Source organism: Hypomesus transpacificus, chromosome 18 (assembly GCF_021917145.1).
Source record: "Hypomesus transpacificus isolate Combined female chromosome 18, fHypTra1, whole genome shotgun sequence".
Taxonomy (NCBI): domain Eukaryota; kingdom Metazoa; phylum Chordata; class Actinopteri; order Osmeriformes; family Osmeridae; genus Hypomesus; species Hypomesus transpacificus.
Genome location: NC_061077.1, coordinates 311,601 through 338,766, shown reverse-complemented (window position 1 = coordinate 338,766; position 27,166 = coordinate 311,601). Strand labels below are relative to the sequence as shown.

The window sequence follows — 27,166 nt, the reverse complement described above, 5'->3', positions numbered from 1 at the left end:
CTGTAACTTTGCATATCTTTTACTACATAAGAAGCACATGTACAACATACAACTCTGTCTCTTCAAAAGAACATTTATTTCCCCACATGAGAAAATACTGATTCAGACAAGGTATTTGGCAGGTAAGTAAAATCTGCAGTTTGTACAAGCATAGAAGTATTCTATTCTTCTAATTTCTTGACAGAGTTTGGGATTCCAGAAACAGTCAACAATAAATATCTCTTTCTGTGCTTTGTGGTGGGCTAAAAGGTAAATCTGGACTAAAACTGCTGACAGTACAGGCTAACCCCTGAATCAAACGTCTGGAAACCCCAACAGTCTTGGCTGTACGTCTTAAAAACCTCATTCAATAGCTTAAATAATAGATTTAATTCTCACCTTCAACCAATATATAACTGTATTTCTATATTTCTGTCTTCCATAAATAAATTACATTTCTCTGTATCAAAAAATGAGAATTTATATATAAAGAACCATAAGCCATTGTATTGTGTTATACAGATGCACATACAATGAGCTGACTTTAAGGACAAGCTGAATACACTCTGTTGCAAGTCAATAATATATTTTTTTACAAGTATATACAGCGTATTAACCCATGGGTGATTGAATTCGCATTAAAAAAATAGCGACTTTAAATTAGATCAAGTGTGATATACACAGATATATATACACAAGTGTCTTTACAATTTACAAGTGGTTTTGAAAAAACTTTAAAATGTAAAAAGCTATTGTAAAAAAAGATGGCAGTAATCCATTCATACGTCTTCCTTGTTTCATATAAATATGATAATCTCTTAAAACCTTTTGATTTCTTGGCAGTAACGTCATACAACAAAGGTTTGTAGAATTCTTTCAATTTTGATCAAACCACCACAGCTTAACCTATCTGCTCACATCAAGACGGCATTTGCAGACCTCTAAAATCTCTTAGGGGGCAGTAATGCAATCTCAGAGGGGGGGGGGGGGGGGGGAAGGGGGTTTATACATTGGATACCTCAAAATATTTCATCTTCACCTCCAAGGCATAAGCCCACCATTCTCTTTGGGAGAGTAGTGGTTTGGTATTGTGGTACTAACAGACACCCAGCCTGAAGCCTAGGTCGTGCGCCAGAATCCTCGACACAACTCATCAGATCTCAGAGCGCTGAGATTGGTGCATCCGGTTGCGCCAAGCGGGCCAATAACACCCATCTGGTCGTATGAGATCTAGGGGGAGTGTTCTGTTCTGCTGGGTGGGTGGGGGCTGAGGGGGTCTGGAGAGGCAAAGGAAGCCGTAGATCTCCAAGTCGAGGCGCGGTTAAGATGGCCGCCACTCTACAGGTAGTTGGAGGCGACGAAACCGTGCTGGTGACTGACTCGACTCTGGTGGATCATGGCACGGTCATACGCCACCTGGACCGACTTACGGATGCTGGTCTTCCTACCCTCCATCACGCGGAGCTTGTCTGCCGTCTCGTCCACGCCCAGGGGCGTCACCTTGTCCCTCGGTAACCACTGCCTGTGGAGCAGGGGGGGGGGGGGGGCATCCGTCAGGCAACATCGACACCCTCTGCATTGCAAAGCACTTCCACACACGCAGCACTTCACACTACATACTTCACATTAGGCGGTTAATCATGTCCCTACAGCAACAGGCATGGCAGGAACGGCGGCGGGACGTGAACATACCCGAGTGACTACATTTACATTTAGTCATTTAGCAGACACTCTTATCCAGAGCGACTTACAGTAAGTACAGGGACATTCCCCCCAGGGCAAGTAGGGTGAAGTGCCTTGCCCAGGGACACGACGTCATTTGGCACGGCTGGGAATCGACCTTCAACAGGCCAATTACACCCATCATTCTAGCCTGATTCCCTAACCGCTCAGCCACCTCCTCCCCCTAAGAAAACTTTTATTAAAGATGGGTGAACACCAGCGACTCACCAAGTCCTCGTTGTAATAAATTTAAAAAAGAAGGGATGTTTATCGACCTGAGAAACAGCTTTTAACACGAGCGGACGAGAGAGACTCACCACGTCCTCTTGTTGTCGAAGAAGAGCACCAGGAAGAGGGGCTCCCCAGCCTCCTCCTGCCTCTGCTCCCCCAGCTGCAGAACCTCCTTGGGGGGCACGGGGATGGGCACCCCGTTGTGAAACATGCCATCCTGGGACATCTCTGGGTCTATGATCTGGACCGAAGGAGGGACACCTCGGAACGGTTAGGTCTGCTCTAGTGTGATGGGAGCATTTATCCTCTCGTTTTCTTTTGGTCGAGGAAGCGTTTAACAAAAGCACTGCACAATGTAAAAGTATTTATCTAAAAGCTTAATACTACCCTGAATGAACACACTGATGTGTGTGTGTGTGTGTGTGGACTCACCAGAGCAGGGTAGGAGGGGTAACCACGACACTTGGCCCAGACCAGGTCCAGAGGCTCTAGCTCAGTCTCTTCCTCATACGGCAGGATGCTGTTCACTACACACACACACAGAAAGCGTGAGTCGTCTTCTTCTCATTTCATGTGTTTTTTTGTTTTGTTTTTTACTGGGGGAAAGATTGTCTGGTATGTTCCCCCTCCCCCATTTCAGGACGAGTCTTGACAATGTTACACAACTAGAAATAACTTCTTTTTTTTGGGGGGGGGGGGGGGGGGGGTAACAAATATGAAACGATTTTTGCAAAAACGTACAAGCTGCTACTTAGTTTTCTTGACGTGTTATCTACTCCTCTGTGGCGTACCTGCACCAGTGTAGTCAGAATCCCCGTTCACCGTCTGCAGGATGAGGACTTTGGACAGCGCCGGTTTCCCCAGACTCTTTTTGGGTGGCGAGCTTATACTGGAGAACAGGACAATCAGCACTTCATATAACATCATCACTACGATTAAACTATCCTAGGATTTAGGTTTCTACACAATTTTTTTTAAAGAGCGTCTTGATGCATCAAGACGCTAGGTTATGTGCTCGTACAGTTTATGTCAAGAGAAAAAGTTGTGAAAGTATGATAAAGAAGGTGTTACATTTGTTTGTGGAGGATTGGACAGGGGCTGCAGTCTGTATCCGAGTTGCCATCTTTGTGCTTTCTGAACCCGTTGGTGAGTCCTGAGAGAGACACAGAGAACCACTCAGACGACTCGAAAGAAATCCAAAGCCAACATTTGTTTTAATTAAGACATCCTGTTATACTCTCTGAGGGAGAAGAAATGACCCAAGCAACGATCAAGGAAAGTTAACAATCCATGACCAACTCACCACTCTCCAGTGCATGGTTAGGCGTCTTCTCCAGCTCGCTGTCAGAGTCCAGCCCTGGGCTCAGGCGATCCGGCGAGGACAGCGAGGGCGGTGCTGGGCTCTTCTGAGGGGTCTTGGTGGGTGTGGACAGAGGGGTGCTGACAGCAGAGCTGGGGGTAGGGGGAGCACTGTTGGCATTCCCGTTCACCAAACCTCCATCTTTCTCCCTGAACAGCTTGGCTCCGTTTTTGGCCTTCTTGAAGAGCACAGAGGTCCTGCGTCCGACTCCTCCCGTGGCAGGCCGCGGGGGGGCGGGCCGCGGGGGCGTGTGCTCCGCCAGCCCGTTGGCCACCGCCGGCCCTCCGACGTGCAAACCTGGCGACGGCGGATCCTCCGCTTTCTTAGTGCAATTTTTGTTCCCTGAATCGGCGGGCGTCGAACCTCCGTCGGAGCTCTCGCTGTCCAGCTTCAGGCGCTTGCACGGACGGCCCGGAGTCCTCGGCTCTCCCGTGATTGGCCGCAGGGTGGGCGGTTCCAGGGGCAGGTCGCCATGCCGGGGGGGCGGGGCCAAGGCAGTAGGCTCGAGTGTCGGGGGAGGGGTCGACTTGAGGTCCTCTGAAAGGGGGGAACGGAACACGTCAAACTCTTTTGCTTCTTGAACGCTCACCGGTAGCATGAATATTCATTTAGTATGCAGTGTGTAATGTCAAATGTTCTAGAGTATTTGCACTGGAAAATGACGTGAAATATTCAATGTTTTTCTTTTTCTTTTTTGGGGGCTATTTTAATCAAAACAAAATAAACAATACTTCACAGTTGTCTAATACAATTTCAGGCTGTGACAGTCTGAAAATTAAGTAGAATGATGAGTTTGCACTCAAAACTCTCACAGTAGATACACACAAAGACTCCAAGGAACCAAGAATTCATACCATCAGTGACGGTATGAATAATAGTCTTTATTTTTTACACAAAGATCTTTCAGCAGTTCTCAACAAAAGCAACCGTGATTTCCACTTCCTGTATGAGGTGAGTATCCCTGATTAAACTGTTCAACCCCTTAAGAGCGACTACACCGGTGTCAGTGGTGGGATGGGTCATGACATGTGTGGCCAATGGAGTGGGAGAGTCTAATGAAGGGATGCAGAGAGGTGAGAAGGAAGTGTCAGTACACTTGGAGAAGGGTTGTGAGGCAACCATGGCTAACAAGACTCTATGGGACCCAACTTACTAGACTGGAGACAGTGGTGTGCTTTGGGTTGGTGCGTGGGGGGGGGGACCCTGGCTCAATTACCTGAGGACAATGTTCGGTTAGCTCATGTATGTAACTGTTCTCCGTCCATCAGTTCACAACAGCCTGTTTTTTTTTTTCTTTAGCTGTAATGTAAGACATGGGATACAGGTTGACTTTATCCCCCCACCTTTATCAGAAGACGACTTCTCGGCGTCGGCCTTGTCCTCGTCCTCCTCCTTGACGTCCCCGTTGAGCAGCGAGTGGCGGTGGTGCTGGCCCTGCCGGTAGCGCACGTTGTTGATCTCTCGGCGTAGCAGGCGGATGCGTCGCGTGCGGGCGCCACTGCCCTTCATGGAAGTCACCACGTCCAGCTTGTCCAGCAGCCCCTTCAGCTGCTCCTCCACTGACATGTGCAGGCGGTTCACCGGGTCTAGCAGGCTGTCCACTGCAGAGGGAGATAACAGCGTCAGCTTCTGACTCACGAGGTGCTACTTGCTTGGAACGGTTACATCCCCAACAGCTTCCGAAAATAGCCTTTGATGAAGAGAGTGTTCGCAAACTCGAGCCTCAAAAGAGAAAATCACAACAAAGTGATGAATCGTCAAGGATTAACGGCACACGTATCGCTAAATCTTCTGACCGGAGTTTATTTTTAGAGGAGTCTCGTGTCTATCACAGCTGCTGTACCGCAAACTTCTCATCCTCTCTCTCCTGCCTCCCCTCTGCCTCCCCTCTGCCTCACACTGTCCCATTAACTCACCGTCCTCCCAGGTGCAGCTGTAAAAATCGTGTTTCTGGGGAGACTCCGACAGGTGCATGCCAGAGTCCAGGTCCAGGCCCGTGTTCTGGGCCTGGCGCTGGGCGTGGCGCAGGATGGCCCCTCCCAGGTCTCGGAGCCGCTGGCCGGCGCGGTGGAACACGGTGTCCTTGCTGTTGTACAGCAGGCAGTTGGACACCATGAGGTTGAAGTCAGTCTCCAGGTCGGCCAGCGAGTGGTAGCCATGGGCCTCCAGCTTGGAGCGCATGGTGGAGAAGTCCATGGGCTGGCTGACGAACTCCAGGTAGTCCGGCACCTGCGGACACACAGGAGAGAGAGGTTGTTAAGGCCAGTTCACACTGCCTCAACAATGTCCAATAATGTCCAACAAACACCAAATCTATTGTTGGCTGTTGGGCTTAGAATGTTTGGCAAAAGAACTGCCATTTTTGACACTGTCCCAGCAAACACCAACAGGCACATTACATCAAACCAACAAAACAACTGTTGACCGTTGGTGTGAACTGACCTTTAGTGATAGATTTACATACATGACCGGCAAGGAACTTAGCTAGGGTCACTGTAAACACTGGTTATTCCTAGATGCATGTAAAATGATATACTATTATTTATTCTAATACCCAGTGTCAAATAAGAGCTATTATACACAGTTTCCGAATGTCCAATGTCAAATTTAAACCACGCTTTAAAGCAACAAAGCAAAAACGGTGTGACGAGTCATCGAGATGAATGGCAAACATTGCTAACAACTTCAGAAAAAACGACATTGGGCCATCTACTCAATGCCTCGCTAACTGTCACCTCACCTCTTTGACGTCTACGGGTTCTGAGAAGATCTGGGCGTTGTCTTTCTCCTGCAGCTGGTCCAGCGTGGAGCGCAGGAGAACCAGCACAGGGGTCAGCTGCAGCTCCAGGGCCGCCTGCTGCAGCTTGAGCTGGGGCAGGGAGCAGAGGAACCCACATGAGACCACAAGAGAGAAGCTGGCACAACCAAACACTGTTTCCGAAAAGAAAATCTCATTTTTTTGAATGGCAAACTGATCGTATTACAGACTAGGAAGTGTGGTAACGATTGACCCTTAAAAATCCACCCACGTCCCCTTTCTCCTCCTCATATTTTCATTGTTCATACCTGCTCTCCCCCCCCCCTCCTCTCCTCCTCATATTGTCATTGGTCATACCTGCTCTCCCCCCCCCTCCTCTCCTCCTCATATTGTCATTGTTCATACCTGCTCTCCCCCCCCCCTCCTCTCCTCCTCATATTGTCATTGTTCATACCTGCCTCCCCCCCTCCTCTCCTCCTCATATTGTCATTGTTCATACCTGCCTCCCCCCCCCTCTCCTTCTCATATAGTCATTGGTCATACCTGCTCCCTCCCCCCCCTCTCCTCCTCATATAGTCATTGTTCATACCTGTTCTCTCTTCAGTTTCTCCCTCTTGCGGATGAGTTCCACCAGCAGTCGGGCTCGTTCCAGGTCGTGTCGCAGCTTCTGCCAGTACCTCAACTCCTCTCTCACAGCCGACACCTTCTCGTCCACCTCAGGCTGTCCACACAACACACAGGCCACAGTTGAAGATAAACTACACACCTACAACACTGGGGGGGGGGGGGGGGCTAGCATGTTTTCAAATCAGATCCGTTTTATTGGTATAGCCATATTTAAATTAGAGTTGCCTCTTTTTAAAGAATTGCGACAAACAGCCATCGACCCCCCCAGCACTCCAGAACCACCAGGCAAAAACCTTGCTGGGGGGGAAATTGTTTTATGCTACTTTGTAGTTACAACAACGTGCGTGTCATTCAGCACACAGTCTTCTCCGTGATAAAGAAGCTCAGCTCTGAACTTTTAGACTACTGACCCACGTGACTCTGGGGAAAGCATGACCTCTGACCTGTTCGGTGTTCCTTGGAGGTTGGACGTGCGCATGCACCCGTCTGATGAGAGGCACCCCGCTCCTGGACTGCCGTTTCAGCAGCCAGTAGTTGTGCAACCGCTGCATGAACTGGCTCTTCCTCTGGAACAGTATGCCTTTGCAGATGATGTTCAACCTTTGTGGAGAGAGACAATCTTACATTTAGTCATTTAGCAGACACTCTTATCCAGAGCGACTTACAGTAAGTACAGGGACATCCCCCCCCCCCCCCCCCAGGCAAGTAGGGTGAAGTGCCTTGCCCAAGAACACAACGTCATTTGACAGGGACGGGAAACAAACCTGTAACCTTCAGATTACTAGCCTGATTCCCTAACCGCTCAGCCATCTGACTCTACAACCATCCAGCACACTCTCTCTCATACATCAATTATTGTAAACGTTGGAAGGATTCTATAATTCGCAGACCACTCATTGACAATTTGTACCCAAGTATTGGATATGATAAGTTTATAACAAGCTTGTGCATAACTTGTTTTGTGAGATTATAGCTTGTTCGCAACAGTCATTGTTGAAAAACACCAGATCTCTCACTCAAACAAACAGACCTGTGTGTGGGGATCTGGGGTACGGTAACCATGGGAGACGCCGCCCTGCGAGCCGCCGCATCAGTCGCCTTCTTCCCTTTCCTCTTCCCCTCCAGAGCCTCCTTCTTCTTGCTCCTCTTCTGCACCACAGGGGCCACGGGGGTGTAGGCGCTGCGCCCGCGACTGGCCCTACCCCTGCCGCCCACCACCCTCCCCTCGCCGTCCTCCTCGTCCGACGCCGGCTCCTGTCCCGGGGGCGAGTGCGCCTCGCAGAACGCCGTCTTCTTCACCGAGAAGGTGGTGCCGTTGACGTTGGTCTCGCGCACTGGATCGATCTTCATGAAGAGGCCGGCGCGCTGGGCGCAGGTGACGTGGAACGCCGTGTAACAGTTGGCCTTGTGGCACTGGATGGAGGCGCCTCGGCCCTTCTGCTTGCACAGGTAGCAGGTGAGTTTCCAGCGGGCTGAGGGGATATTGTCCACCCCTTCCACGGGCTCCAGGAACACCGTGTTGGCAAAGCACACCTCGGGAATCCAGATGGCGCACACTACGTGCGCCCAGCGGCTGTCACTAGTCTGCTTGAAGGCGCCGCCGCGGTTGGGGCAGAGCACGCAGTCCACGGGCCGCTGCGGAGACTGCAGGCAACAGCGGCACAGCCACTGGCCCTCTGGGACGTAGGGCACGCCGTAGCACTCCTGGTGCACGGCCAGGTTGCAGGCGTCGCAGAATAGGATGACGTTGCTGTTGAGGCATTCGTCGTCCAGGCACACGCAGCAGAAGGCGTCCTCGTCGATGGCGCTCTGCGACGGCGCCCGGCTGCGCGCTTCCCGGTACGACTCCTCCTCAAGCCTGTCCACCAGCAGCTCGAAGGTGTCCGGAGAGATGGCCGAGTTGCCCTCCGACGCCCTCTTGGAGTTGACCATCTCCAGCCAGGCCGCGTCCTCCTCGTCCATGTCGTACTCCGCCTCGGCCTCCTGCTCCTCCGAGGAGCGCTCGATGTAGCGGTAGTACGCCGTGGGCAACGGGGCCACCTCTGCCGGGGTAAAAGTCTCCAGTACGCGGAAGGAGGGCTCGGGGAGAGCCGTGAGGTGCCCGTGTGAGGAGTTGGTCTTGTCGTTGGCGCAGTGTTTCTGGGTAGAGGTGGAAGTCGGGGACGAGGTGGAGGAATGTTTGGAGTCTTTCCTTCGTCCTCTGGGAGTGGGCGCTTTGCGGGTTCCGGGTTGGGGGCTAGCCGGGGCGAAGGGCTGCTCGCTGTTCTCCTTGTTGCTGTTGCACTCGGCGATGTCCTGCGCCGTCATCTCGTCCTCCGTGATGACCGTCATGGGGTCGAGGATGGAGATGCGGTGGAGACGGCCGTCCAGGTCCACCTCCACCACCTTCTGCGCCTGCGAGTAGGTCAGGGTCTCGCGGGTGGGGGACGCTTTGAGGCTGTAGGGAGAGGGGGAGCGAGGGCGTGCCCCGCCCCGACCTCCGCCCCGACCTCCGACCGCTCCACCATCAGATCTCCGACCTCCTCCTCCCCCTCCTTCACCGGCCAGCTGGCCCCTCCGCCGTGGCTTCCTCATGGGCCTCCGACCAGCCCTCCACGCTGCTGCAACTAGACAGGACGAGGGACAAGACAACACCTGGAGTTTACAAATCAACAACTTTATATGTCAGTGGCACAGCCTGTAAGACGAATCCCAACCTGTAAATGCTTTGATACAATATGCAGAGAAGAAGCTACACTATTCGTACAGCCGTGTGATCAAAAGTTGACTGTAAAAGGCTGTAAATGTCCAACAGCTGGAGAAAACTTTGTGCTAGCCAACAAATGCATTCTCGTTGACATGCCTCTAACTGCATTACCAATGTTTTTTTTATTTCTGTGTAGTGTCTGCCAGTGTCTAGCATTATAGAATGAGCATGTGGACTTTGATCATTAAGCTAAAATTCTCTAGTTTAAGAAAAATACTTCAACAGAAAAGAGAGACATTTCACTTTAAATCTGAGAAATATATTTTTTGGGGCTAATAAAAGAAAATGTATCAAGGCCAAACTCGTGTGTATTGTTATTTTCATACTTATGGAGGCGGGATCATACAGATGACTAATTCCTTCACACTATGAAAGAGAAAAACTGAAACTGAGTTGGCAACGCGAAATGTATAATAATTCATTTACTGGCTTCTAGGGCCTTGGTGTCAATTGACAGTGCAGTGCAATACCATAGGCAAACAAACTTACCACACAAAATAACGACTTTTCTAGACTTTAACTCATAAAACCGCTAGCAACTGAACTACATGGCCTGGACGACACAACAAATGTGGTGTGTCCAATCATTTAACATAGTAATTTGATTGAGTCCTCTATGAGCCAATCGTTTGCAAGAGTTCCATAGCCAAGTGTCCTTATTTCAGAGCGAAATGTCAGCCATTTTTACCGCTTTAAAGTCAGTGTTGAAAGCTCTAACATTAAACATGATAAACTAGTAAGCACGACACATTAAGAACTACGGCAGTACAGCACGCGAAAGCTGTTGAATGAAATGGTCATTAGTAGAAGAATGTCTGCAAAATCACAAAACGTATTAACTAGCTAGATGGCTGGCAAAGTAGATACAAAGTGGGTTAGCAGCAAGTCTAGCTAAGCTAACCAAGGAAGCTAACTAAATTCTACCACTAGCAAACTCGAAGGCTATTAAAAATGACAAGTGCATATAAAACACAAAAATACACAACACGTTCGTAATCTATACATTCATGCCAAGAAGACCGCAATTACTGGTTCTCAGCAACACATTATCTTACCTTAGCTAGCTAGTAACTGACACGACCGCGGAGAAGGGAATAAACAGCTTGCAAGGCAATGGCTGGTGTTGTTCGCTAGCCAAGCTAGCTTGCGCTCTATAGAGGCTGGCTTGGTCACCACTTTGGCCGTACAAGCCGGTCTATAATTGCCGTTAAAAAAGCATTTGTCTACTCAGGACTTCATTTAAGATACGAACAATTACTTCCAATACCGACGTAGAGCATAGATCGTGCAGTGTACTGAAGTTGGTTATAAATATGAGTAAGTCCACGACCTAGTTAAGATAGTGACGACAAATGCTAGCTAGCTAGCTTCAGCTAACTGGCTATTTTGGAGCCTCGGATGTGCGCGCCGCTGTAAGCTAGTATCAGAGCGGGGCTGGCATTGAACACGCCCCTTGACAAGAACAGGCCAGCCAGAATGATAGTTTTGCGCGCGGGTTTCATGGTAGACTTGATTAAAACAGTAGGCATTTAGCGAAAAATGATTTTGTTTAAAAGAACTGGATGGTTCGTGATCGGTCAGCTAAATGTAATACACCCAAAGTGCACAAGGAGCAACGTGCTTAATGTTGTTCAAACTTGCAAAAAGTCGGTTAGTAGCAACTTAAGCGCGCACTGCACCTCAATGTGCACCTGGCGGCGCAGTTTAACTTTACCCTAAAATGCGTATTTTTCTAAAGGAGTTTTCTTTGTCGAAATCACAATTTGCATGTGTTGCTGCATGCCTAATCACTAAACGTCTCTTGAACTCAAACAACAATTTGTTATAAACATTTTACATTTTAGTGTAAGGTATGAGCACAGCACTAAAGCCAAGATTCCTCAGAGATTAATGTTGTCAACTGCTTCGTGTTGCATTCCACAAAACGAACCCCAAAGCACTCTGTATAATTTTCCATTTATTCAGCACAACTCAGATTGTACAGATTACGTAAATCAGAAATGTATGAAAATTCCTGAGACATAAACGTCATACCCTGTGAAAGACAATTAGTAAGGACATGAGATTCATTCACCTACTAAGTCCCACAGAAAATGTGATGTGCCACATCTATTATATCTTTAGAGCATACTCAATATGTCTTAACATAGAAAATACATTCACAGTGACACTAAATAGTAAGACCAATAAAAGTGACATTATATGTCTACGTTAAGACTTGACGAGACCCGACTCCTGGGATGGTGCAAGAACGAAGAACAGAAATTGATGAAACACTGGGTGCATACTTGAAATAATGTCCATATATGTTTGTATATATAAACATATATACATACACACAAAATACTTCCACCAACTCAGTGCTCCACCTTGAAATAAGTTCACCACATTTCATCATTTGTGTGTGTGATTCTTAGGAGTGTTAATACAGTTTAGCGATGCCCTCACTGGGAAATTGTCAGTGTGTTTCTTCTCTTGGAATCCCGTCGTGGGAATGGTACAAAGCTCTTCATCTCCCTAAAGGATAACCCTGCCAAACAAAAAACAACAAAACTGAATGACAATATTTGTACCAAACAAAAATCGATAAATCGAATCAGATCAAAATTAAATGGATTCAAAATGTAAATATATCCCCTCTTTTTTTTACATAACCTCGTGGACAAAACTACAGACACTTACGCTTCCATTCCTCTAGGGGCAGCGTGGCATTGTCATGGCTGTCGTCATAAGGCTTTGGCTCAGGGCAGTCCTCCGGATCCCTCAAGCCGTCAAAATAGGGGTGTGCCAGACCTCCTTCTGCAGTCAGCCTAGCCTCACCATCAAGAACCAGCATCTTCTCTAGCAGGTCGATAGCTGTCAAAAAAGGGAGAAAGTCAGAAACATGCAACAGGTTACCATCCCCATTTTTTTTTATCAAGACTGACTAAGAGTGCCCTGTGCACAGCACAGTATTAATGCATGCTGGAGATGTTATGACATATCACGTAAACCATTCATGGGTGATGGTAAATGCGGTGGTTGTAGGGTGCGGCTTTCTGAACGCTCGTTTTAAATCACCGTGTGCACTGGCTCTAGGAAACAACGCAGAGAAGTCCTTTCGGGGAAAGTGAGGGAGGGATTTCACATAGTTCTTAGCCTGTGTACAAAAGGGAGATACATTTAGCGATTTTAGAAGACGCTCTTATCCAGAGTGACTTACAGTAAGTACAGGGACATTCCCCCGAGGCAAGTAGGGTGGAGTGCCTTGCCCAAGGATACAACATCATTTGGCACTGCCGGGAACCGAACCAGCAACCTTCTGATTACAAGCCCGATTCCATAACCGCTCAGCCATCTGACCCCCTCTGACCCCCATCCCTGATGTCAGAGTAAGATAACGTCCACTGCACACATTATGAATCCAGACATCATCTAGACATCATCTACACATCGAGTCAATTCTACCCAGTACACAATTTATTATACCTTGTAATATCTAGGTGTGTTAAGTGCCATACGTACCTCTGGACTGTCCAGTTTCTGAATGAACTCAGGTCCTGGAACTCCAGTCACTTTCATGATCTGTGTTAGTTGGTCCATATCTGGGTACAGTGAAGGTCTTCATCAATCTGTCCATCCATCCATCCATACATCTTAAAACATGTAAAGTGTATTCAGACATCTCAGTGGGGGTAACAAGGGTTGAATAGCTCCTTAAATCCTTGCATCTTCTCCTGAAGACACTATAGACAAGTCTCCCTTAAAACCTTCCCCTACTTTAAGTATTGACAAGATAGCAATCAATTAATCAAAATGCCTATGAGCTTCAGCTAGGTTTTAGGAGTCTGTCAACGAGCATTAAAGGATACAGTCTTTGCCTTTGAAAAGGGTTTTCCCATTGATCATCTCTCCCATGATGCAGCCCACAGACCAAATATCCACTGGAGTTAAGGGGAAAAAATTTAAATTAGATAGCTTGTTCTTTTATATAAAGTTCTTTCATTTGAAAAACGTGATCCGACTACCAAGTTTCAGAATAAATCTGTCTTTTGGCAGTTACTAGACTAAAGAGCATTTGTAAATTGCAAGCCTCAGGATAGGTGAGAGTGAGAATGTGTAACTGCTATGGTTTTCTTGCCAGTTTGGGTGTAATGCATCCAGTTTAGAATGACCTCAGGCGCCCTGTACCAACGGGTCACTACATAGCCTGTCATCTCTGCCTCAGCATGGCGAGCCAGGCCAAAGTCCAGGATCTGGATCAACAAGCACAGTCAGGAACGGTTATCATCACAGACTTCACTTCTGCATGGATTTTGTATATTGATGGATTCTTGATACAAACCTTCAGCTCGCAGTCTTGATTGACAGCCAAGTTTCCTGGTTTAAGGTCCTGCAAATTTTAATTAAATGTGTCATAAGGAAATTAAATGTCTGGGATAAAATGTATTAACATAGGGAAATTAATGGGAAGAACTGAATAATAAGGAAGACTGCACCAATTTACATAGAAATTACTAGCATAAAAACACTGCATTGCATACAGGACCTTGCATCACCCCTGACTGTGTATGCATTGAGAACTCCCAATTATTACTTAACAGTGTTCACATTGTATTTACCTAATGTTACAATGACTGTCTTCTAAATTGCTGAATCTCTAGCCAAGGTGCGTCTATAACAACTCCCAACATGCTTCTGAGCATCAGATATAATCACCTTACTCATCATACTTGTTAGGGCGGGGCAGGCATCAATCAACCCACCTACAACAATTTTTCCTGCACAGACGTAAAATGTTCCCGGTTGCTAACGCAACAAACTTACCCTGTGAATGATGCCAGATTTGTGAATGTACTGCCATTGCAAGAAAAAGGAAGGACAAAATGTATTATCAGTATCGTTATTGTAATGAATTTGAAGACTTTAGTTATCGTATCGCTCTAAATACAACCAAATCAGGGTCGCTACTGCGGTTGAATGCCATCAATTTGTTTGAAAAAGTGGTTTGTGTGACTAGGTGATGGAAAGCAAGATTGATGATTCCACAGCCAGATTTTTGACTGTAATCTCACCCTTAGTCCACAGAGCATCTGATAGACTAGGAACTGGATTCGGTCCTCAGACAGAAGCCCTCGCACCTTTGACAAGTCTGTAAACATGTATGGCATCACCAGATAGCTGTGGAGAGAGAGAGACAGACATGCCACAATCATCACACTTCCCAATTTCATTTCCCCATTGACAGCCTTTATGTGGATTATGTAACTAACATGAAAGCAGATAAAAAGTCATTGTTGCCAGACACAGAACCCAGATCAGTCAAACTAACATAATTTCTGACTAAACCATTTAGAAGAGGTATTCACAAGTGACCTCTTATCATTGTCGCAGGGCAACATGAACCTGTTGTGTAACCTGCTGACCACTTTTTGTAGATTTTTGTGAGTGGTGTGCCATTTGCAAATGAGGCTCCAATGCCACTATGAGGCGAGTCCCTTAAAGGAGAGGTATCCATTTCCTGTGTTCTGAGGAGAATAGTTGCACCAGATAACAATAGAAGTAGTGTAATAGGGGTTGTACAAAGCCGTTTAATACATGTCATGGACCAGGCTATCTTCCTGTTTGGCTATAGCAGTGAAAGATAGTCCCTGCCCTAAAGGGCTTGATTTAAACATTTTAATTAGTGTATCTATGTGTCCTGCCAAATCATCAGACACATAGAACTCCACCTCAGCCTCAAGTCTTTTATGATGTCACAAAAGCTAAATGTACTCACAAGTCATGAAAGTGGTCCAGCTCATGTGCTGGAGTAAACACATCCAGAAGTCCTATCACCTGTAGAGAGAGATGGGGGGGAGAAAAGAGAGAGAGAGAGGTGGGGGGGAGAACAGAGAGAGAGAGAGATGGGGGGAGAAAAGAGAGAGAGAAAGGGGGGGAGGAAAGACAAAGGTAGAGAGAGGGAGGGAGAAAAAAAAGAGAGGGACAGCTAAGGAAGGAGATTCTGAGTAATTAGAATGTACTGTTTATTGAGAAAAAGAGCAATTAAAGCTATACATGTTTCCCCATGCACCTCTGCAAGCATGTGCAACAGTATACTCACGTTTTCATGTTTCATGTGCTTGAGAAGTCTTAGTTCCCTGTAGGCCCTCTTAGCAAATATTTCAGACTGGAAGGGCCTGTGTAACTTCTTAATGGCTACTTTCTCTTTAGTCTTCTCATTTATTGCTGAACTGAGAAAGGGGGGACGTATATCAATGCGGTAACAACACAAATCCACCAAAAACAGATATTCATCTTGGAAAAACGTATTTAGTCGTTTTGTTTATAACTGTAACCTACTGCATGCTACCTCAGTTGATTTTGATTTTACTGATATGAGCCTTAACAGGCTAATTCAGGAATACATGTTCCTGAGGTAGTGATTCATATTAACAAAACAAACACATTTCAAAAACAGACATTATATTACACTTAACACTTAACAAAAAATTACAGTCATAATTGTGCCTCATCATGTTTACTTAGGCCGGGGGCTTATGTTCAACAATCTACACTGCAGCCGTTTGCAAGTGAAAACTGTCTATTGTGAGTATATTTTCCTATTTACAATATATTTTACTCTCTCAAATAGTTACAACCTATCCTGTACCATTAGAAAAGTGTGTACACATAGCATAACACTCAATGATATTTTGCACAGCCTATGAACAATTTATATAACCCCAAAAAATCGCAATGGGCATTTTATGTTTACCATTACTGCGTCATTGGCATTGACTATAATCTCGTTGCTTCAGAAAGCTACTTTTTACTTCACATGTTGAATAGCTACATTATAACTAGGTGGTAACATCATGTATGAGTTTACGCCACCATGAAGGCTACTATGATACACTGCTCGACAATAAAATCGGTCAGCATGGGTCGACAGCAGGCAACTCGGCGACTCACCAGACGGAACCGTATGCCCCTGTCCCAATTTGTTTCAATCGTGTATACTTCTCCGGGACTTCCCATACCGTGCTGTTGATCTCCTCTCGGACAAATCGTGTCTGCGCCTCCATGTTTAGCTTCGACACAACTGCTCAGAAGAAAGACGAGCACGTAGGGTAGTTCTTCGCACCTCCTACGCCTTTTCTCCACCAGCACTTGTCAAAAAGGTCACGGCACTACTATTTAGCGATGTTAGTCTACTGTGAATTGTTAAGTGTAAACAAGAGTGGTCTAGGCAAGGAGTGGAGACAGACACTCTTTGTAAACAAATGCACTACTTTTCTACAAGCTCAAAAATATGTAAAAACGCGGTTCCCGTTCTCAGATTTTCATGCTGAAATCTGAGAACAGACTAATTAATCATGATGTAATCACCGCCCTAGAATCCAAGTAGTCGTGCCTTTCTGTTCTATTGTGCTCGAAGGGCTAGCTATAACATGTCAATAACGATGACTGGTTTCCGTTGACACCCACACTGGTAGGTGATGGTACTGTACTTGTGAGGAATAAATATTCTAAATGGTTCATGAATCAGACCATCAGAACTCAAAAGCAAACGTCAGGAACAGAAATAACAACAGTAATTTAATAAATATGTAAATAATGCGCGAATTTCCCCATTGTGGGACGAATAAAGGTGTTGGTTATCTTATCTTATCTCTTATCTTAATATACGACTATGATTTATATTTTTTTCTTTAGAAATGGCAAACTCAAAGTATTTGACAGGCGACAACAAAACATTACCAGGCCCATTCATATGTTATGTAATAGTTTGTGAATTAGCTGGTTAAAAGTTTCCCACTTTCTATTTGCAATTGCTGCTGTTCCTGGTAGTTCACATTGCATTGTTATTAACATTTGTAGATTTTTACTAATAGCCTTCATATGCTTCCTACGTATATCTTAAACACAATCCTATTTTTTTATGATTAGTTTATAATATTAATATACGGTAAAGTCTGTATAAAGAATCTGATCTGGCAGAAAATGTGTGCCCATGCATATCTAATAGGTATGATTAGTAGCCTATGATTTCACTTCCTGATTTGTCTCTAGGTAGTCCTGTAAAGAGTTGGCTGATAGGGTGATCCATCATTTCACAGAGACCAGTTGGCAATGGTTTGTACAGTCTCTTCAGATAAATGTAATTTCACAACCAAATCAAATTAACAAGTTAAATTGATTCTTACTCGAGAAACATTATAATCCAGTTCCCTGATATTAATAAATTCCACGTTGTCCTAAATTCCTTGCAGTTACCACAAGATGGAGGCAAAGCATTGCATTCTTTGTTTGGATCCTTCAATAGAACGCTAATCAACTAAGCTTCCACTTTAATAACACTGGCACACACACAAATGCCCACACTCAAACACACAATGAAATATGCATGTATACTAATATGAATGCAAATGTTTTTGTGTATTTAATGCACCTGTGTGTTTGTCTGTCTGTGTGTGGGCCTTAAAGAGGGTTATCACATAAATTATATATTAATATTATACATTAGCCTATATGAATGCACTGATACCTCAAAGGAGACTTGAATGATCTGATGTTTTTACAATGATGGTGTGATTTCAGTTTGAGTACTAAATGCAATCGCTTAACAAGTTACCACTTAAAGCCGTTTCAGATTCCTTGATTTTAACTGTTCAAATATGTAAGCCTGCAGCAGTTGTCATTTTGAATAATAAAAAAAACCCTCTAACTTTGAAAGAAAATGTTTTGGGCACCCTTAAGCGAAATTCTGTGTAGCCTATACACAAAGAAAAACTGTTACTTGATTGTAACACATTGGAGCTTTTTGCCTCGCCATTCCCCTGTTTTAGTTCCTGGTTCAACTGCTCAGCAAGGTCACTCTGCGTGTGGCCTATGAATAAGTCAGCGCAGTGTATATTCTTATACTAGTTTTGACTTGAGAGCTCCAGGAGGTGGTTTGACGTCTAGTATGAACGTTTAGATGAAGTTTGACAAAAAAGATGAATGTCATCGTCTGACAGGGTGCATCTTGGATTTATGTCATGGAGTCCGATGGCTGAGCGGTGAGGGAGTCGGGCTAGTAATCCGAAGGTTACTGCATTGATTCCCCGCTGTGCCAAATGACGTTGTGTCCTTGGGCAAGGCACTTCACCCTACTTGCCTCTGGGGGAATGTCCCTTTACTGTAAGTCGCTCTGGATAAGAGCGTCTGCTAAATGACTAAATGTCATTTATTTTGTTCATGGCAAACCCAGCCTTAGTGTCTCCACTCCTCACAGCAACATTGCATTGATAACATTCTGTCTCATTATAGTTAGCCTACCGTGAGCAGGACTTGGTTCACAATTGGTTGATCCACACCAACTGTTCATGAACATGGAACATACCGGGTATATTATTAATTATTGCATGTGTTGTGAAGAGATTTAAGTCGATTGCCAAGGTTGATTCCTTTTATATTTTGACCTCTCTCATTATTCACTCTTAATAACAATGTTGCTCACGTTTTGACTCACTTCCCTAATTGGTCCCAATAAGCATGTATTGTTACTTATATGCAAATGTAGAAAACAAAGATCTTAATTTACAACAAACTGAGTCAACAGCCAACATGTAATCACAATTCACAACATGCATCTAGCCACATACAGACATACACCTGAACAGTTTCAACAAACCCCCCAAAAATGTCCTCTAGGGGGGTTTTCTTTTTCTTGCTACTTAAAGAGAATTAATTATTGGTATCAATCAATGATGCTATCTCTCCACGCCTTTTTGGTTAAGAAGGAAAGTGGGAAGACAGTGGCATTTAGCTATGATTAATGAAGTGACCTTCCCTACAGCCTATGTTGTGTTCTGGAAAATCTATTTCATTTCAAAGTGACCTCCAGGACTGGTGGGAACACCAGTGCTCTTCGCATTCAAATGTGCCAAAAACACGCTGAGATACCGAGTGCGTGAAACTGTGTGTCTCTCTGCTCATATCCCTCCTGCTGAGAGGAGGACACAAACAGTTGGGATTCGAGCGTGTCCCCACCATGTCTCTCCCACCATGTAGATGTTTCATTTGTTTTTCAATAGATTAACACAAAGTGGACAGATGGGTAATACAAAAACAAGCACGTCAAACAGCGATCAACACACCTATTCAATTTGTACAGTATTTGAGGTTGGTCTGGTGCCCGGATTGGTGCCAGCTTTGCCAACCTGTATCATGGCAGTCTTTCTGAAAGCCCCACTGAGTCTTGGTGCTGTGCCCGCGAGGCATGTACCTGACTTGGCAATCATTTATCTTATCTGCTCATTATTGATGGTTGCAGAAAAGTGCAGCATGAGGGATTTTAGTTTACCCCAGTCTTTTGGCTCTGTGCCCACTTTGGTGCACAAGCAAATCAATTCTAGTCGATTCTGTGGTAAATTGGTGGTAGTAGGGTGGGCTGTGGAGTTGTGTGGGTTGTCTTTGACACTGGAAAGGGTAGAGGTAGAACTAATAATATAGTACATTGAGTTATGTTTTATATCTTTTAAATATTTTACAATGACCTAAATTACGAGTGGGCCAGCTGAGTTCACTCGCCAAAAATCTTTGCAGGGTTAATTTGTGTGTCTAAACGAAATCGCTTATTGCACTGTTTTCATGTCATTTTACGTGTGTCTGTGAGTTTGTGTGTGTTAACGAGCATGATATTGTCAGAGGGAACGGTGTGTTTGCATGCCTCTCCTGCATGTGCTCCTGTGCATGTATTTGAGCATGTGTCACAGTTCGTTAGTGTATGGGGAAAAACGCGTTATTTCCGCCTGTCATCCTCCCTCACCGGCTGTCGGGCGTGAGGTGACAGTGATGAGCCGTGTCCGGATCCCTGACCCAGAAGGCCTGTCACCTGAAGGAAATGGCACTAACCATCATGGACAGACAGCCATCACTGGTGGGTCCACCCAACACACTGGACACTTAAACTTACACGCTCTCTCTCTGGCCGTAGCTGTCTCTGTCTCTGTGTCAGCTCTCTCTCTCTCTCTCTCTCTCTCTCTCTCTCTCTCTCTCTGTCTCTCTGTCTCTCCTTATTCTTTACAGTGCTTAACAATGCAGTAAAGATGTTTTTTAGTTCCATCAAATAAAAATGATGTCAATTTGTATTCATAAAGTCTTTTAAAATCAAAACCCATAAGATGTTACATCTAATCAGTATAGTACCCATGTTATTAAGCTTATTATGAAATGTACTCTTACTTTGATTTTACATCTCTATGTGTTTCCCCTCTCTCTCTCTCTCTCTCTCTCTCTCTCTCTCTCTCTCTCTCTCTCTCTCTCTCTCTCTCTCTCTCTCTCTCTCTCTCTCTCTTTCTCTCTCTCTCTCTCTCTCTCTCTCTCTCCTCTCTCTCTCTCTCCTCTCTCTCTCTCTCTCTCTCTCTCTCTCTCTCTCTCTCTCTCTGTCTCTCTCTCTCTCTCTTACACACATGCAGACACACACACACTCTCCTCTTTTCTGTCCTTTCCAGTGGCCCTTGGCTAAGATTGTGTTTGGCTCTGTCTCTGAGGCCCACTTGGGTTAGTGCCAGATGACCTAAGCCTGACCAAGGCCACTGGTCCACGGCTAAAGGGAGCCAGACTGCCTGGAAGGAAGGGTTCTCTCACTGGTTCCACCACTTCTTCCTCGCCCTTTGCAGTAAACAGACATTCCAGTGAAAATAGTTTTTCATTGCCATGCAAAAAAACAGGAATACTTTCCTACCGGTGAATAGGTGAACCCATATTAATGTGACTGATTAATCAGTGATGTTCATATGTATGTGAGTGGTTATGTGTGTGGGCATTTGTGTTTGACCGATTGCAATTTTGTCTGTGTGACAGAGACTAACTGCTCAAGCAGCACCGACAGAACACAACATCTGATTAACGATGCCTATCCAACCCTCCCTTGGTTGCCCACACATAAACAGAGGACTCAACTGTTTCCTAGCAGTGTAATTAGTCAGTGATGACAGGACTATCTCTCTCTTGCATTGACAGGACAAACACCTCGCATGCTGTCAACATGGCCCATTGCTGCTGCTGACAGAAAGGTTAGGATTTACATACAATCTATCATTCATTTTCCTTCTGTATACACTCCTGAGGTTTCTCATTATTGTGATTATTAATGGCTGTCTTTTCTCTCTCTCTCTGTCTCTCTGTCTCTCTGTCTCTCTGTCTCTCTGTCTCTCTCTCTCTCTCTCTCTCTCTCTCTCTCTCTCTCTCTCTCTCTCTCTCTCTCTCTCTCTCTCTCTGTCTCTCTTTCTCTCTCACTCATTCACACACACACACACCACACACACACACACACACATACATACACACACACACACACACACAACAAGGGTATAAAACCTGTCACTTGGCATTATTGTAGCATTGTGGGCATGACTAGGTTACTAATAAATAGCGTAATTCCCTGAAGGAATAGAGAAACTTGTGCATCTATATATGACACATAACTTGCCTCAATAAAGCAAAGCCAAAAGTAATCCTAATCTGCTGTCCTGTATCCAGACAGTTACTAAGAGCCTTTTCAGTGCTCAGATATCTGCAACAACATCCTTATTTGGTCGAGATATTTTTCGCTGATGTGCCAATCACTTCCATGAATGACAAATAGTGTTTTTATTATTTTTCATTTACATAATTTCAGGAGCGGCTTGCTTTATTACTTGCTTTTTATTCCTTCGTTTCTTTTTTCCCGCCTTGCTATCAAAGTGCTGCATCATTACACAGGATAATGCCATTTTTACAAAGCTCGCTGTCGCAAGTTTTTTTTCTTTCTTTTTTTCCTTTTTATGAGCTGCGTTTTTTTTTTCCTTTGTGGAATGGTGATGAAACCATATGGAGACGGGGGGTGCAGCGGCGTAAATGACTTCTTAGCAGTGCAGCGAAATGTGAAGGACAGACTGACAGGAGACGGCACGGCAAGCAAAACTAATGAGCTACATGCTTCACACAGAGACACAAGAGGGGAGAGGGGGAGAGGGGGAGAGGGGAGAGGGGGAGAGGGGGAGAGAGGGAGAGAGAGGGAGAGGGGGAGAGGGAGAGAAGGGGGGGGAGAAAGGGAGAGAGGGAGAGGGGGAGAGGGAGAGAAGGGGGGGGAGAAAGGGAGAGAGGGAGAGGGGGAGAGAGGGAGAGGGGGAGAGAGGGAGAGGGGGGGGGGAGGAAAGGGAGAGAGGGAGAGGGGAAGAGAGGGAGAGGGGGAGAGAGGGAGAGAGGGGAGAGAGGGAGAGAGGGAGAGGGGAAGAGATGGAGAGGGGGAGAGGGGGAGAGGGGGAGAAGGGAGAGAGGGAGAGGGGAGAGAGGGGGAGAGGGGAAGAGATGGAGAGGGGGAGAGGGGGAGAGGGGAAGAGATGGAGAGTGGGAGAGGGGGAAATGGGGAGAACACAGAGAGATGTGCCAGAGAGAAGGAGAGTGGGTACGCGGGAAGACAGAGCTGCGTTGATGGGGGAGAAAACAAGGAAAACGTAAGAGAGGGGATGTGATGAAGGGGGAGAGGAAAAAAATAAGAGAGAAAGCGGGGAGAGGTAGAGAGTGATAAAGGGAGACAGAGAGAGGAGCTTGTATACATTTTGAAGAGAAAGAGGAAAGGAAAGAGGGTAGTGAATATAGAACAACATGACTGATGACCTTTGGCTGCAGGGTTTTCTCATCTATCTCTCAGATGACACCAAACGATAAAATTTGTTTCGCTGTGTTATTGGGCGGCCATGCCATTTCATGCATTTATGGACTGTCTTTGAAAGCATTATGCCTCACTGCCAGCAGAGGTAATAACATTTCTGTTGTGTGTGTAAGCCTCCTATAAATGATCATCTGCAACAAAAGATACAAAAAAGTTCTGGTCAATTAATTGTGGCCTTGGTTATGGGCCTATTTGTCTTCATCAACACACATGGTTACTCTCTATTTAAGCAGTGGCGTATCAGAATCAATAAGGGCAGATTTGCAGTTTAGCAATGGGGAGCCTTACCTTCTTCTGCAGGTAGATGGTTGACATTCAGGTAGCTTCTTTGCTGTCCTCATCAAGGGCTTAGTACACAGGAAATACTGCACAACACACATCAGATCTATCTCTCTTCACTCTCTCTCTACATTGGTAGTCATGAAGTGATACAGGCTGATACATAGTATGTACAAATGCATCCACATGCATGTGAAGAGAATAGGGGAGTTAGGGCCTTTAAAGCTTATTATAGCTAATGGTTTTTCATGGCCCAAAAGGAAATGTTTGCTTTTCTGTCACTAGTTATTACTAACTGAGTGAAGTGTATGTAATGGCCAGGATGAAGTTCTTGCCACGTGATTTAAAAGGGTGTTCAGTTTTTCAAGGTTATTCTACACAATCAAATAGTCTAATCACTTCTAACTGGAGTTGAGGAATGGGTAACGTATGAATTTATAAACACTTTTCCTTTTTCCTCCAAGGTGCCATTTTAAAGCTATTTAAATCTCTCGCTTCTCCTTTTTTTAACTCGAGATAAGAGTTCATTACCAGTGCTTCTCTGCTTCACTCATTAATGTAAAAGTCCCCCTTTTCATGCCAGAGAGCTTGGCAAAGTAGCAAATTGCTTGTCCCAGTAATACTTTATTAGGGTCTGTGAGTGTGTGCACTCTCTCTTTCAAACCTACTTTCCGTCGAACTCACTCACTCACTCCATCAATCACATGCCTCTCTAACTCTGTGTCTCACCGTTCTCTACGTCTTCACACACACACACACACACACACACACACACACTCACACACACACACACATACACACACACAGTTACATAACATCATAGGCTGTACTCAGTAAACCTTTGCATCATCAATACACAGATCTAATGAATGCATTTGACAACCACTAACTGCCTGCAGCTCAGATCATGCTATCTAATATGCCAGGGGAGTAAGTAAGAGAAAAAAGAAGAAAAAAAAAAAAACCTGCCAAGGATTTTATTTCTCTACACTTAGTTTGACAGAATGTAGAGGAATTCAAATCCAACTGAGCACAATATAGCTCATTTTCTGCTAACGAAGAAAGGCTGACAGATTGCTGTATCAGCTCCAACAAGGATAACCTGATGGAGCTGGTTCAGGACTTGGTTCTTTAGCCCTGCTAGCTCCTCTAAACCACTAGACCAAGGCTGAGGATTGAAAGACAGATGAATGATGATGATGAATGGTGGGACCTAGCTAGATAGTCCATCGTTTCTACAACCCTGCTCAACTTTCTTTTCTGGGGACTGGTTAGTAAAGACAGCTTTGACAGTTGTGTTGTTGTATTGCCTAAAACTTGAAACAACAAAAAAAAAGTATTGGTGTGTTGCCTCTGATCACGTGGACAGAAAACAACTCGACCATGTAACGCCTCAGAAAACAACTCGACCATGTAACGCCTCAGAAAACAACTCGACCATGTAACGCCTCAGAAAACAACTCGACCATGTAACGCCTCAGAAAACAACTTGACCATGTAACGCCTCAAAAAACAACTCGACCATGTAACGCCTCAGAAAACAACTCGACCATGTAACGCCTCAGAAAACAACTCGACCATGTAATGCCTCAGAAGGAAACTCGACCATGTAACGCCTCAGAAAGAAACTCGACCATGTAACGCCTCAGAAATAAACTCGAACATGTAACGCCTCAGAAAGAAACTCGACCATGTAACGCCTCAGAAAGAAACTCGACCATGTAACGCCTCACAGCAAAGTGGTTCCATTTCCTTCCTTACACCATAGCAAAAAAAGACATCGAAAACTGAGTTGTAAACGCCTTGTCAAAATTCCCAAAGTCTATATCTCTTCTCTCCATGGTAATGATGTGCCCCTGTCAGAGATTGCTGCCCGCTGGGGAGAGCTGGGCGAGGAGCGGGCAGCGAGCAGCGAGCAGCGAGCAGCGAAGAGCGTCTGACATGTGGGGTACTTTGATGAAACGTGTGTGAGGGGACGGAGAGAAGAGGTGGTGTAGGGGGTTGAGATCTGCTCCGGAACAAGACGGGACTCCCTGTGGTCTCAATTACCAAACCCCTGTTGGTGTCGCGACACTCTCCTCTTTTTCCACGCTCCAGCAGCACCACAGGACGGCCGAGTCCGTCGCTCTGTACCGCTGAGATCAAACACACCAGCTCACACCCTGCTTTAATGACAGCACTGGGCTCCTGCAGGGATTCAGGGTCTTCCAGACCTCCTCTTGTCAGTTGCTGGAGACAGATAACTTCCGCTGAAGTTGAAGGTACGGTTTGACTGTTGGGGTTGCCCCACTAAGAATAAGTATGAACCTCATGCAGTGGCTGTGGGTTGGAGTGCCTGCAGATTATAGAATATACAGTGTATGAGCTATTATATAGAGAGAATATATAGAATAATCCCCATTCAATGAGAAATATGGACAGTTTATAGATGTGAATGATAAATCAGGGTGTTTTTCTGAGGTTATGGTTTAGATTGATGATACCTCTTCCTGTAGTGGCTCACCTTCTCCAACCTCTATGATTAGTCCTGAATGGCGATATAAAATGATAGTGCCGTTATGGTGGTACTTTACCACACACTGAGGACACTTGACAATCCAAGGTCAAACGGCAGAGTAGGAGCAGTCATTCTGAAAGGACCTTTGTCAAGTCCTTATTGAAATTCATCAATAAAATTCAGGTCTGTAAGCCTTTTCAGAAATAAAATTGTCATGCTAATTCATTTTGATTGCCACGTTGAAGTGGCTAAACAAAATGAATTGCTTGGCCAGATGTGTCCATTGAGGCGGAAACAGGATATTTCATACTGAATTACCCTGATCGACCGAGTTCATGGATCTCTGTGCATTTCTGATCAAAAGCTCACACATGTGGAATTGCAATCACCGCTTTTTCGCTCCAACATTGATTTGTGTGTTGAAGAAATACAGTCTGAGGGGTCCTCAAAAGCATTGCCGCTGAGTGGGATTTTTTTTATATATTTAGATTTTCACATCAACAAAGGAAAAATAAGATTGGAGTTTTTATTAAGAGACTCTTGATTGTACATGGCGGAAATATCAGCATATTCATGAACCACTGTAGTAATGTGATGAATTTGATGAATGACTGACTGAAAATGTCAACCCTGTGAAAACTTTTTTCAATTCCAATTTCCATTTCAAACCTTAGGATGGATTCAAGTAAAACCTAACTGGATATTATCACCTCTGAACCGTTACTTTGTATCACGTTAATCAAAATCTTACACTGTCTATGAACGATGCAAATACATAGTACCACAATTTATAAATTACATACTAATATTTCTGAGAGAAATAAAGAAACAATATGCACCAAATCGGAATATATATAGAACCTCACAGACCTGAAGAGGGTTTAAAAATATTGAACTGTTTGGACCAGGAAAGGATTCCATATGAAGGCAGAGGGTTCTATACAAATGGTTTATGTAACAACCAGAAATCATCATAAATCAACTTTACAGCACCATGTTTCCTCTGACCAAAGAGCAGAGAGCTCTATGGGAATACCAGACGTCTATTCTGCACTATGAGGACCAGCATGCTGTTGGATGCAAGAAGAAAAGGATACGCTTTCAAGTGAGCCATCTGGACATGCATCCCCTAGAGGGGACAAAGAGCAAGACATGCTCTCTCTCTCTCTCTCTCTCTCTCTCTCTCTTTCTCTCTCTCTTTCTTTCTCTCTCTTTGTCTGTCTCTCTCTGTCTCTTTCTTTGTCTGTCTCTCTCTGTCTCTATCTGTCTCTCTCTGTCACTCTCTCTATCTCTGTCTCTCTCTG

The 27,166-nt window shown here is 45.1% G+C and overlaps 2 protein-coding genes and 1 long non-coding RNA gene across 3 annotated transcripts; 1 reads left to right on the top strand and 2 right to left on the bottom strand.

Annotated features, from left to right (window-relative positions):
* Positions 1 to 57: 57 nt before the first annotated feature.
* Positions 58 to 10,846, bottom strand: brpf3b (bromodomain and PHD finger containing, 3b). Its single transcript, XM_047040163.1, has 13 exons — positions 10,479 to 10,846; positions 7,708 to 9,283; positions 7,121 to 7,277; positions 6,640 to 6,771; positions 6,033 to 6,161; positions 5,209 to 5,521; positions 4,636 to 4,893; positions 3,236 to 3,829; positions 3,004 to 3,085; positions 2,724 to 2,821; positions 2,365 to 2,459; positions 2,019 to 2,173; positions 58 to 1,501 (listed from the first exon to the last, which is right to left on the bottom strand). The coding sequence occupies exons 2-13, from the start codon at positions 9,249 to 9,251 to the stop codon at positions 1,318 to 1,320; spliced, it is 3,741 nt and encodes a 1,246-aa protein (XP_046896119.1). The 5' UTR covers positions 9,252 to 9,283; positions 10,479 to 10,846; the 3' UTR covers positions 58 to 1,317.
* A 514-nt stretch (positions 10,847 to 11,360) lies between these two features.
* Positions 11,361 to 16,889, bottom strand: mapk13 (mitogen-activated protein kinase 13). Its single transcript, XM_047040421.1, has 12 exons — positions 16,357 to 16,889; positions 15,506 to 15,635; positions 15,182 to 15,240; positions 14,478 to 14,583; positions 14,230 to 14,259; positions 13,748 to 13,795; positions 13,544 to 13,658; positions 13,275 to 13,346; positions 12,928 to 13,007; positions 12,484 to 12,562; positions 12,106 to 12,279; positions 11,361 to 11,953 (listed from the first exon to the last, which is right to left on the bottom strand). The coding sequence occupies exons 1-12, from the start codon at positions 16,467 to 16,469 to the stop codon at positions 11,868 to 11,870; spliced, it is 1,092 nt and encodes a 363-aa protein (XP_046896377.1). The 5' UTR covers positions 16,470 to 16,889; the 3' UTR covers positions 11,361 to 11,867.
* LOC124480806 lies at positions 15,642 to 17,759 on the top strand. Its single transcript, XR_006957581.1, has 3 exons — positions 15,642 to 15,990; positions 17,458 to 17,520; positions 17,658 to 17,759. It is a non-coding gene; the product is annotated as an uncharacterized LOC124480806 (long non-coding RNA).
* Positions 17,760 to 27,166: the final 9,407 nt, after the last annotated feature.